Source organism: Octopus bimaculoides, chromosome 13 (assembly GCF_001194135.2).
Source record: "Octopus bimaculoides isolate UCB-OBI-ISO-001 chromosome 13, ASM119413v2, whole genome shotgun sequence".
Taxonomy (NCBI): domain Eukaryota; kingdom Metazoa; phylum Mollusca; class Cephalopoda; order Octopoda; family Octopodidae; genus Octopus; species Octopus bimaculoides.
The window spans coordinates 27,564,155-27,577,742 of NC_068993.1; the positions used below are offsets into that span (position 1 = coordinate 27,564,155).

The window sequence follows — 13,588 nt, forward strand, 5'->3', positions numbered from 1 at the left end:
ATATATATATATATAGCGAGGGCATGAGAGGAATTGGTATCTAGAAGACCCAAAGCGTGGCAGGTAACGCTAAGTGCTATGGACAGACTATAGGTAAACTCTTGGTTCGATAGTGATGCGAGTGAGGAATCTAATGTAGGTCTTATATTAGCATATGCATTAGACAAAATGAGATAACATAGCCAAGGCTGCGTGGAGTTTTCAGGACATTTATAAGGAAAAAGATATAGATATAGTCTTACAGCTGTTTCTGAGATATTATGGATATCCCTTCTTCAGAGACGATGTGAGATGGTTAAATAGAGGTAAATATTTGAGTTCGAAATAAGGAATTATTATGGAAAAGAGGAGATAGGGAATACAGAGAGAAATAAAAGAATGAAAGTAGAAATAAAATATAAAATATATCAAGATATTCGAGGAAAGTGATGTATAGAAGTGCTAAAAAGGTTTCCTGTACATAGCATGTAAGTTCCAATAGTAGTTCAAGCTTAGTCAGTTCAAAGTATGGAGCCGTGGATTCTGTGTTGCTTATTCGAAAGGGTTTTGTGGTGTGGATGAAAATTTGAGAATGTATTGGTACTATTTGTGGATAGATGGTGGGGAGATGTGTATGATACCTTTAAATTTTACCACAAATCTAAATGCGACCTAAATAACCACACAGCATATATTTAAAGCACCTCTTAGGTAATCCTCAACAACCTTACTTAACTTTCCTTTATCTCCATTTTAATTTTTAATCTTTAATTTTTTAACTCCCCTATCTTACTTTAAGTCATTTAATACTACATATATGGACATGCAAGCGGATACATGTGCGACACAAGCATGTGTGTAAATGTACATTTGTGTATGTATGTATATGTATGTGGATATATGCATGTATATATGTGTGTGTGTGTGTATGTGTGTGTGTGTGTATGTGTGTGTGTGTGTGTGTATAAATATATGTCTGTGTGTGTGGCTGTGTGTATGTGTATATATGTATACATATGTACGTGTATGCGCGCGTGCGTGTGACTGTGTGTACGTGCGTGCGCACCTTTGCTTATGTATGTGCGTGTGCATGTATGTGTATATATATGCATACGCATATGCGTGTATGAATACATTTACGCATGCGCGTGACCATACATGTATATATATGTGTGTGTATGTATATGTGTATATACATATATATATATATCTGTGTGTGTGTGTATGTATGCATATGCACACATGTATATGTACGTGTGCGCGTGTGTACGTATATCATTATACCTTCTTTCCTCCTCTCTGATTCCTGTCTTCACACTAACAATCACGTACGTCTATTTATAGAAATTTGACACCCTTGTTTTCTTCCCTCCTCTTTAAATTTTGCTACTAAAACTACTACTCACTTTGGTATCACCCCAGCTCTATCATATTATCCCCACTCACATATCTCACACTTATTCACTCCTTACTTTCTCATCTCTTCTTATCCCTCCACCACTCCTCTCCCATCCTCCCTTCACATTATCTTGACCACCAACTCCTTTTCTCGCTTCTTTCACCCTTTCTTCACTTTTTCACTCTTTTCACGTCTTTCTCTCTTCTTTCTTTTTTCTATTTTTCTCTCTTTTTTTCTCTCTTTCTTCCTCTCATTTTCACTTCCTGTTTTCATATTCACAAACGCACACACATCAAGTAAACATCAAGTAGTTCTAATCTGTTGTCACTGTCCTGTCCAGGAATGCCTCTGGCAGAGTCTGCTCTGATGCAAGCTTTGGGCCAGGTCTCCCGCGCGCAGGCGCGCACACGTGTGTGTATGTGTGTGTGCATATGAGCAAGTGAGTGAGATTGCATACACACACACACACACATACATATATATATCTGCACAGACATACATTTACATTTATTAATTGTGCGTATTAACACATACCCTACAGTCTGAGTTTGTATGCTAGGTTCCTCAGCTTTCGCAGCAAATTACATTGAAAACTCAATTGCGATAATTTTTGTTTCTGTGTACACATTCATAACTAATTAATAAATTGCACAAAGCAATTTAATGTTAAGATTCCATATATAAATTAAATTTAATGTTAAGATGCCATATATGAAGAGTTACCACCACTACTACCACTACTACTACTACTACTACTACTACTACTACTACTACTGCTGCTGCTGCTTTTGCTGTTGTTGCTGCTACTACTACTACTACTACTACTACTACTACTACTACTACTACTACTACTACTACTGATGCTGATGCTTGTACTACTACTAAACACGTTTTCTTAGCTAATAAATTAATAAATAATCATAAATTGAAACTTTCACACTATACCGTGATAAATTATTTCTGCAATCTGTTGATGATAAGTTTATTATCATTTCATCAGTTATACTATATTACTTACATTAAGGAGGCGAGTTGACAGAATTGTTAGCACGCTGGGCAAAATCTCGTTCGTCCTTATGCTCTGAGCTCAAATTCCACCGAAGTCGGCTTTGCCTTTCATCCGTTCGGAGTCAATAAAATAAGTACCTGCTTTGCACTGGAGTCGATGTAATCGACTTACTCTCTCCACCTCTGAAATTGCTGGCCCTATGCCAAAATTTGAAATCTATAGGAAGGAGTTCCAACCACGTTTCGCGATTCGCTAACTCAACAACTCCTTTATAGGATCCAGTGGCTAAGGACATCAACAGGAGGAACTACGTCTGGTTTCGGCCCCTACTCCTTTAGTGTTTTCCGACGTAGCGGGTACCTCACTTTCGCACTTTCGGAGGTATCTTCAGCTCTGGCGTTGAGGGCGTTTTTTTTTTTTTTTTGGTTGCATCGTCTTCCATACAGTGTCAACAAATGTCAGCGGGCGAATGACCACCCTGCCAAATTTCTCTTTAAATACTCGCCGGTAAGCTCCAGCAGCCAGCTCCAGCAGCCAGCTCCAGCAGCCAGCGCCAGCTGTCACGTGACACAATCTAAGCTTCAACAGCCCGCGTCGATCGACTGTCAGGTGACGCAATCTACTGACCAATGGAGAGGAAGAGTACGTAGTTTTGGCCCGCGCCCTCTCTAGCCCTATCACAGAGTCGTGTGAGTTCCAGCTCCAGCAGCCAGAGTCGACTAGCCGTCTCCTGGTACAAGCCTTCGAACTATCGGGTGGGGGAAGGGCAATAAAAGAGCTGGTTCCCTCGGCCCACCTGTCAAGCAGCAACTCTGTGTAAGTCAGCTCCACCTGGCGACGCCATTTCCCAGTCGGTATATTATGGCTTTCGAGCCATTTCGAGTCTTCTCGTTTCAGCCATATATAGAAGCTGGCCTTGTTGACTGCCTCCTATATCCTCCTTATTATTTTCCTCAGTTCTGTGCTCGAAAATGCAAATCTTTTAAATAACGTCGCCATTTTCTTTTCAATGAAGCCTCAAGCCCCCACTGCTAGGTGGTAATACTCGACAGTTCACCCCTGTTCCCCGCACTCTTCGATTAATTTCTCATACCTCCTCTCCTTCCGTTGCTTCGCATTAGCGATGTTCGCTTCCCACAGCACTGTCAGCTCCAGCAAAATTCAAATTTCTCAGTCTGTATTCTATAAGAATGCTGTTGGGTTGTTTTTATGAGTAGACATATTAATAATCTTTCCAAATCCGCGGCCAGCTCCCAGTATCTCTTCCATCTTTCGTCTGTCTTGTATACTTTTTTTGAAGGTCTGGTCTTATGTCCTTTTCCCTCCTTCTGGAAGCATATCTTTCCGCATTTTTCCACTTTTGGGTACTCACCCCTATTATATCCTTCGATCTTCTCCTTGAGTGCTGTGCTTATGACACCGAGGACTTGGTTGTGACGCCATGTGTCTCTGTTTAGTGCTAGCCTGCAGTTTGACAGGGCATACCTTACCGTCACTTTCTCTCCGCATCTATATTCATCAGTTGTTTGTAGGTTCCACCGGACTAAATTGGTCGGTGAAGGCAAAACGTCGAAGGTGGACTTGATTTGAAAGGATGTTCTTGCTTGTTCCCAAGTCCAAAGTTCCTTCCATGATATTCTGCGACTGGCCACATATTCCTCCCATCTCAGGCACTCCCTGTTGACTACATTGCACCAAATGTACATTTCGCCTTTCTTTTTCTCCTTTCTCACTTCGTGTACCTCTGCCTCTTTCATTTCTTTTACACTATTCATGCACAATGGTTTGAAATTTTGCAACCCTAGACAGGCTCTTGTTTCTTGCATCGCTCCGACTATATCGGCATGTCTTAGCTTTCCGATTGCCCTGTTTACTGCTTCTTCCGATTTCTCTTCGTATCTCTGGAGGGTTTTCTCGGATGTTCTGATCTTTCGAATACCTTACCATCATTACTGTCATTACTTTCCTTTCAGCATTACTTTCCTTTCAGCATTACTTTCCTTTCAGCATTACTTTCCTGTCTGATAGTCTTCGACGATTGATGCTATCGGTAGTTGCAGCACGGGTTTTCCATATAGTGCAGCTGTATTCGGCGGTTTTGGAAGACTATGCCATTTTCTGATAAACACACTGCATCTTTGTTCCATCCTTTCTATTCTACTCGATTATTTATAACTACATATTGTTTGGATTATCATAAGTTGTACGTTTGCCACATATAATTACCTTCAATTCAACATTTTTACATACTGAAATATTACAACCAACGAAAAGACTCACTAAGGATTGACATTTTTTTTAAATGCCAAGAGCGAATTGCAAGCGTATAAGACCCTTAACAAGGCACATTTGTGCTAACAAAAATAATGAATCTTTAATTTCACAAATTCATATGACAACTTATGTTAAATTATTGTTTTGGTCTAAAGATTCAAATTGCTTTTTTATAAAGATGTTTTAGGAACTTCACCAACGGACAGTTCAAAATTAGAATATGAACAAAATTGTACCTTTAGATGAAGAGGTTTCCAACTCTTCATCAACGTCATCGTTGGACCTCTTTCAAATTATACCATAACATCTAAACACACACACACACACATACAGACACATTGGATAAATGTCGCTTTAGATTCACAATGCCGGAAGAGAAAAATACAGTATTGTCACTACATACGAAATATGTGCAATTCGAGAATACAAAGAGGTTGCAGTACTGAGTGAAGCAACTTCATTTCACATTCACTTCACCAGAATACCTTCGAATAGGTCTATGCCATCTATCTATTTTTTAACCCGGTCTCCAGTTTGAGAATACTTCCTCCTACCAGTCTCGGAGAACCTTTAAAGGGTTGTGGGTACTAATCTTTCACCGTAAGAGTTAAGAAATATCTGTCTTTCTTTCCTCCATCAGATTAGCTACCGCCCTATATCTATCTGTCTAAACATTTATCTATGTAACTCTATCGGAAGAGTATTGAAGCTTAAACCAACAAGGTAATTATTATATAACGGTCATTTTCTTATATTATTCTTTCACATTACTGTAAACCGCACGTAAGTGTACTGCCAGAATGAAAGATAAAGTATCTAATTTGTGATTCGCTTTTAAAATGTCATGTAAAAACTGAAAACAAAATGTATATTTCAGAAAATACTTGAGCTGCTTATCAGGGGGACCGATATCAAATGAATATGCAGGTTGTGCATCTGCTAAAGCAGTACGGAAAGTGATGGAAGAGAAGAATTATCAAATAACCAATCCAAAAGGGACCTGGATATTGAACAAAGAATGCCGTAAGAATTTTTTCCTTATCTAAAATAATTATTTCAATTTTTAGAATTTATTATTTGATAAAAAGCTTGTTAAAGTAGATAGTAAGGCTTTCTCGCAAAACGTTCATGGCAATGCCTTTTTCAATGTAGTCTTCAATATGTTCTTGTAATGTCTTCTCTGTCCTCACTAATGTTATATCTTTTGTCTTCTTCCATGCTGTAGTTACTAATTTCTTGAATGATTTTTGCACTGTCTTTTATATTGTTCTTTCATTCTATTCTTCAATACTCTCTTCAATGTCTTCATTTGTATTTTACTTTTCAGCGTTTTCATCACAACGTCACTGTAATTAATGTGTTCTTTAATCTATTCTTTAATGTTCATATGTTTGTGTTTTCGTCAGTACCTTCTTTAGTATCATCATCAAAGACTCCTTGAAGGTTTTCTTCAATCCCTTATCCAATGCCTTCTTTATTGCTGCAATTATTGCTTTTTTCATTGTCTTCAGTGTCTCTTTTGATATCTTCTCTTATGTCTCCAATGTCCTCTACATCTCAAAGTTTCTTCAGTCTATTATTAGCTGGCTTAACTGTTTTCTTCAATGTCTTATTCAACGCCATCTTCAATGACTCCACTGTCTTCTTTATCTTTTACAATGTTTTTCATTATCATCAAGTTCTACTTCACTGTCGTCATTTGTGTATTTTTAATGCTATATTTATTGTTTTATCAATGTGCTATCAATGGGAATAGCAGCATACAAGCTATCAATGGGAATAGTAGCATACCACACTGGTTAGCTCTGGGAGAGCAAAACTGATCCCCAAATGCAAGACCACACACATGCCAAAAAACTACCAGCCAACTGCATACCAGGACTTAATACATAGAATATATACAGTATGTTTAAACCTCTTCCTCCAAGACAGTTACGAAAGTAGTAACATCATCACAGCAGAACAAACAGCTGGGAAGGAGGGAGGCTGGGGATGTGCCGAGCAATTGTTAATAAACAAAACTGTAATGTGAGAGGTGCGGAAGCATAGAAGGAAACTAATTTCAATGTGACTGGATTACAAGAAAGTCCTTGACTCTGTCTCCAACTCACGGATGCTATAGACCCTTCAACTTGCTAAATTTCCAGTGAGAATAGTCAATATTATTCAATGGAAATTGACTATGTTATCGTCACTGCGTTTTCAATGTCTTCTCCGCAGTCTTTTTCTTATACTTTCTCTCAGTTTTCTTATATTCTTCAATGTCTTTTTCAGTACATTTTCAATATTTAAAAAAAATATACTTTGTAATTCTTCTTCAATTCTTGTTTCTTTTTCAATGTCACTGTGAAAGTCTTCAATGGCTTTAATGTCTGCTTCAGAGTCTGCATGCTACATTCTTTTTGCAATGTCTTCAATGTATTCTTCACAGTTTTATCTTTATGTCATCATATTTATCTTCATCATTGCCATATACTCTTTGATGCCTTCTTTAATACCTTATGTCATTTTAACATCAGATCCAAGACTTCTTCGATGTTTTGTACAATATCCTCTTCAATGTATACAGCAAAATTATTTCAGTGTCCTTTTTTCAATCTCAGAATTATGGTCAATGTGCTTTTCAGTGGAAACTTCATTTTCTTCTTTGATGTTTTCACAGTCTTCCTCAATGTCGTGTAACGTTTTCTTCAATACCATTTTCACCGTCTTCTTCATTGCCATCGTCACTGCTTATTCAGTGACTTCTCTACCTAATTCACTGCCTTTTTCAATACTTTGTTCAAAGTCTTTCTCAATATCTTTCCACCACCTTCTTTACTGTCTTGTTCAATGTTTCCAATGTTACCTTTTGTATCATTTTTAAAGATATATTTTCAAATATTTTCTTTTTCGTGACAATATTTCTGTAATGCTTGTTTTAATCTCTTATCGTTCCCTCAATTACTTTTACAATATATTCTTCAGTTTTTCCTTCAATATATATATCTTTTTTTTTTTTGTGAAGCGGGCGAAATGCTTAGCCGTATTTCGTCTGTCTTTACGTTCTGAGTTCAAATTCCACTGAGGTCGACTTTGCCTTTCATTAAGTACCAGTTGCGTACTGGGGTCTATCTAATCGACTGGCCCCCTCCCCTAAAATTTTGGGCCTTGTGAAGAAAAGAAAAGAATATTTTTTTATGTTATCATGGAAGAAAACTTTAAATCCCTGAAAATTTTTCTTATTCTTTTCTACATCTTTTTCAAAGTCTTATTAAGTATAATATTCAATGACCTCTCCAATTTTATTCTTGACCATTCTTCTGCAAAGTCGTCTTCAATGTGTAGCATAGTTTTTTCTTCAACAGTGTCTTCATTGTATTCTTAAATCTCTTCGTCACTGTTTTCTGCAATAATTATTACAATGTCCTTGTCACCGTCTTCGTGGTATGAGTTTTTATTGTTTTGATCAATGTCCTTCCCCGTTATTTCCCCAAAAACTCAATATCGTCCTCCATATTCTAATGTATTCTGTATTTTCTGTAATCTTCTAATGCCATATTCAATTTCGTCAATGTATTCTTGAATGTATTCGAAAACGTTTCCACTAATTAACAGATTCTTTCGTATGGTACATTGTATTGCGTATATTTAGTTAACTGTCACTACTTTTTATCATCAATCACAATGTAAATACGTCTCGACAATCTCTGCAAGGGAGAAAAAATGGAGATCGTTCCGACCAGTTTTCGTCCTATTTGGGTCAACTTAGCAAGAACATGTCTTTGTCCACTACAAAATTTTACATCGAGTTACTAGAAACAAGTAATTCTCTAAACAGGAATATACGATTTCCTGAAATTGCCATTTACAGGGAGCTAAGTCATTTATTTAATTTTGTTTGAAAAATGTAGACATTAAAAGACAAAAGTATTTACGAAGATAATGAATGGAACATTAGAAAAGATATAGAAAAATACAAAGAGGAGACAATAGAAAATTTATTGAAAGTTCATTAAACAATAAATTAGCGAGAATTCTGAAGAAGTTACTGAAAGCATTGAAGAAAAAGTGTGATGATGACGTTAAAGTTAACTGAAGAGTATACTGAAGATGTCAGATAAAATATTAAATATGAGAATGAAGAAGATCGTAAATGAAGCTGCAAAATTAGATGTCCGATAGATGTCTTCGCAGATTCTTTGTGCCAGTAAATGGAGATTGAATTATTTATGTAAATCAGTTGAATTTTCTTTGAATTTGAGAAGTCAGTGCTTATAATGCCTATATGTACAATATCTATTTGGACACAGACTGCTGTGTACGCAATTCCTGAAGTATCGTTCCAAATAGAATCGATATCTGTTAGAGAGTTCTTCACATTCTACATATGGAAATCTTTTTGCAACAGTGGATTCAAATAGCACAGATTATACGTGGTTGTACATTAGCATGATTTCTTTGTTTTATTCAGTATGTTCTCTGTTTTCTTCAAAGAATTTTCTTTCGCTATCTTTTCCACTGTCTTTTACAATGTTTTCTTCTCTGCCTTATTTAAAATTCTTCACTTACCTCTTTCAATATCTTCTTTCATGATCTTTTTGTAATACCTTTTTCAGTCTCCCCTTGAACATTTTCTTCAATATTCCCTTTATTTTATCTTTTTATCCTCTCTAATTTCTTCTTCCCTTATTTCGTCAATATCATCTGCACTGAATCTTTGAAAGTATTCTTAAAAGTATTCATATAATTATATAATGTCGTTTATTGGCAATTTGTTCTACACTGTCTTCTTCAAAGTCATTACCTGCCAGCACGTAATGAAAGCCGAGTTAGTAGTGGAAACATGTATGTGTACGTGTGTGCGTGTGTGTATGTGTGTGTGTATGTATATATATATATATATATATATATATATATATGTATGTGTGTATGTATGTATGTATGTATGTATGTATGTATGTATGTATGCATGTATATATGTGCAATTAATTCAAATGATTAGAAATTAACTCTTCAAGTTACGGGCCTTAATGCTGCGAAAATGCTTTTAAAATGCGGTTTATCTGCCTTTGCACCCGCATTAGGCAAGAAGTTGAAAATTTCTTTGGCCCATGACACTCCATGGACCCTATGCAATGCATGAGTAAAATTTCATTAAAATCGGTTGTGTGGATCTCGAGTTATAACGACATGACAAACACACAGACGCACATCTTGCGTTTTATAAATATAGAATATGTAAAAAAGCATAAGACGGGCTAACAAAATCGATAGAGAATCGGAATAATTCTTTGTAGTAGTTAATTACATCCCTTCGTCTCCTGTTATCCTTTCCCGAAGTCAAGGAAATAAATATACATTCGAGTACAAGAGTTAATTACGTCAATATACATTTCGCTCTAAATAAGTGGTTTGTGACTATGTTACAAAATGCATTACATAAAAAAAAAGTATCATCTCAATATTTCTAACGATGTTGTTCACCCTGTTATGCTAGCACCACATAAGAAAATCACCCGCATATACGCTCACACCCGTTTTTACATTTTGTCACGTACATAGACATAGGCACACCCACATACTCAAATAGATGCATTGCCATATAAACAAAATATTTTCACGTTTTCTTTTGCTTATTGTCAATTACGACCCTCTTCCTTCTTTCTATATCTTTCAGGTTGTGTAAACATTTGTGCTAAAGAACAGCTTGAATACTGGCCAACCTGTGGGTGAGTATTTCGGGGAATGTGCTTGATACAAATTAACGACCTGCTTTAAGTAATTCATTAACTACTGTATCATCGTTCACACTCCTGCTGCGTTTAACATTTCTATAGCTTCGTCAGAAGAGAAGAATTTATACCCATAAAATAAGAAGCTTCTCTCAGGCTGGTTAAATTTATGCAGATAATATTCAGCTTTAATATTTCTAAAATACGTTAATAGCAAAAATGTGATGGAGTTTCTTAAGGGAAAACCAGTATGACAGGTTTTGAGAGTGAGATCATTCACATGATGGTCAATAGAATAAGCAGTAGAATAAGCAGATGTATGACAGCACGATTGACAAGTATATTGAGTGGGTGAAATTTTGTCAAAACCGGATTAACCGTTTTAACATTTTTGCGAAAAGGAAGCAACAAAGAAACAAAAATCGAAAACGATAAGTGAAAAAAATAATAGAAAATACTTCTTAAGAAAATATTTCTTAAGTAGATAAAAGAAAACAAAACAGACTTTAGCAGCAATACGAAATGAGTGAGAAAGAAAACAAGGCTTCCGTTCCTCAGACATTTTCTTTTACTCTAGAGTGCAAATAAAACCATCGCTCTAACTTTGAAGGAAGACTTTCTCAATACTCATTTACTCTTTTTCTTGTTTCAGTCATTTGACTGCAGCCATACTGGAGCACCACCTTTAGTCGAGCAAATCGACCCCAGGACTTATTCTTTGTAAGCCTACTACTTATTCTATCGGTCTCTTTTGCCAAACCGCTACGTTACGGGGACGTAAACGCACCAGCATCGGTTGTCAAGCGATGTTGGAAGGACAAACACACACATACATACATATATATATATATATATATACTTCTTTAAGTTTCCGTCAACCAAATCCACTCACAAGGCTTTAACGTGCCACGCAGTGTGACTGAACCCGGAACCATGTGGTTGGCTACTTACCACACAGCCACTTTCAATCCGCACATGAAAGTTGAAAATTAGTGATATAATAACTATTCATGTATGAAAATGTTCTAACCGTGGCCATCCTGCCATTTCCTTGGAGATTGCATGTCTATATCATCCAATATGTTATTCATATTGGCTGCAATTTCTAACTGATCAAATGCTCCCTTCTTGATTATGATTGTGTTTATTTTGTAAAATTCGTGAAGGAATGATGTATGGGATGGCAGTTTCATGAATATGAATATGTGCGTATGTTTTCTTTTTTTCAATTCTCGGAAAATCTTCCATTGAAGGAGGAAGCATTTCCGAAAAAGAAATACAGCTCTGTTATGGAAATGTAATAATTGCAAGCTAAACCTTTAAAAAATATCTTGTATACATTCACTATTATACTTACTAAATTAACACACACACACACACACGCATATAGTAACATTTTTCTCCCACTATAACATGGCTGTTCTATAAATAACTGTTACTACATTTTAAACCCAAGAAAACATATTTTCCAGCTGCTTAACGACACCCAACCTGTGTCCGATATATCGTGAGTAAGGGAGCGAATCATTTCTCTCCAGTTTGGCAAGACCAGTAGACCATGGTCGAAAAAGAACGTTACTGTCTAGTATTATTACGACTTATATCCCGTTTAGAGATTTTTGCAAATAGCTATTTTCCTCGTAACGAGATCAGCGGCTGTCTGCCGCTTCTCTGTTTATATATTGTGAGTAGGGACGATTCACTGCCATCTCTAGCAGACATGTGTCCAGTACCGATGAAGGGTAAAGACCCAGAAAACATTGTCTACCGGTCTTGCCAAGCTGGAGGAGAATGATTCGCTCCCATACTCATAGTATATTGGACACAGGTTGTATGTTGTTAACCAGCTGAAAAAGACGTTTTCTTGGAGTTAAAATGTAGTAACATAGTTCTTTATAGAACAGCCGGCAAAAAAAAACATTATCGTTTAGTATTGTTACTACTTCTATCTTGTGTAGAGATTTTAGAACTAGGTACACACACACGCATGCACGCACGCACGCACGCACGCACGCACACACACACATACATACATACATACATACATACATACATACATACATACATACATACATACATACATGCATACATACATACATACATGAAGGTACCTGTAACAAGGAACGTGTTACTAAGGAATACAGAAATCGGGTTAGGAAAATATGGACCTCGGAACTCTTTGCGTTCAATAAAGCAATAGCCCACAATGTGTTTGCAGTACCTGTACTCATACCGACATTCGGGATACTTGACTGGACGATCGATGAAACCCGAGCCCTTGATGTGAAGACCCGAAAAATACTAACGAGCACGAACAACTTTCATATCAATAGCGATGTAGACCGCCTATACCTAAAACGAAATAAAGGAGGGAGGGGCCTAACATCAATTCAGACTGCCTTTGAATGCCGTGTCATATCTCTTCGACATCATCTCATAACCACCAAGTGTCGAAGTGCACCCCTTGATGAAGTTTGCAGACATGAAGTAAATACCATCATGAGATTGGGAAGGCAACTACTTGACAAGCATTCCCTATTCGACAACCCTGAACTCTTACCCAAAGAAATTGCAAGACTCTACCGTAACATAACATCAGAGGAGAGGATGAATGCATTCCAGCGGAAGACCATGCATGGATACGTTTACAGAAAGCTCCAGGGTGATAACAACATTGACAACCAGAGCAGTCTATTGTGGACAAACAATCGGGTCACCAACTCTCACTTTGAAGGGTATGCCTTTGCTATTCAAGAACAAGAAATAGCAACCAAATTCCTAATAAACAAACGGGACAGAGAGGCGGGAAAATCGCCACAATGTAATAATCGATGCAGACTCTGTGGAATCAGTATCGAAGATATCACCCACATCATTAGCAGCTGTCCAAAAATGTCATCACGGTATTACCTACCCATGAGACATGATGGTGTGGCCAAGACACTGTACAATGAAATCCGCCGATAGGATAACCCCGAGGCTAAGGAGATGAAAACCCATAATGAGGTAGAGGCCATTACCACTCACAATATGAAAGAGTATTGGTGGAATGTCCCAATAAAAACCTCAATAAAATGCAGACATAATAGACCGGATATAGTAATCTGGGATAGAGAAGAGAAACTCTGTACAGTAGTAGAAATCAGCTGTCCTGCGGATGTCAACATCCCACTAAAGATTAGAGAAAAAGAGAACAACTCTGCCGAGCTATTG

At 37.0% G+C, this 13,588-nt stretch overlaps 1 protein-coding gene across 1 annotated transcript in view; it reads left to right on the top strand.

The window, feature by feature from the left end:
* LOC106879637 (uncharacterized) overlaps positions 1 to 13,588 on the top strand; it is a 147,492-nt gene that overhangs the window by 72,684 nt on the left and 61,220 nt on the right. The window contains exons 6-7 of the mRNA XM_052972379.1: positions 5,539 to 5,684; positions 10,321 to 10,372. Coding sequence (XP_052828339.1) covers positions 5,539 to 5,684; positions 10,321 to 10,372 — 198 coding nt within the window. The remainder of the gene's footprint in view (positions 1 to 5,538; positions 5,685 to 10,320; positions 10,373 to 13,588) is intronic.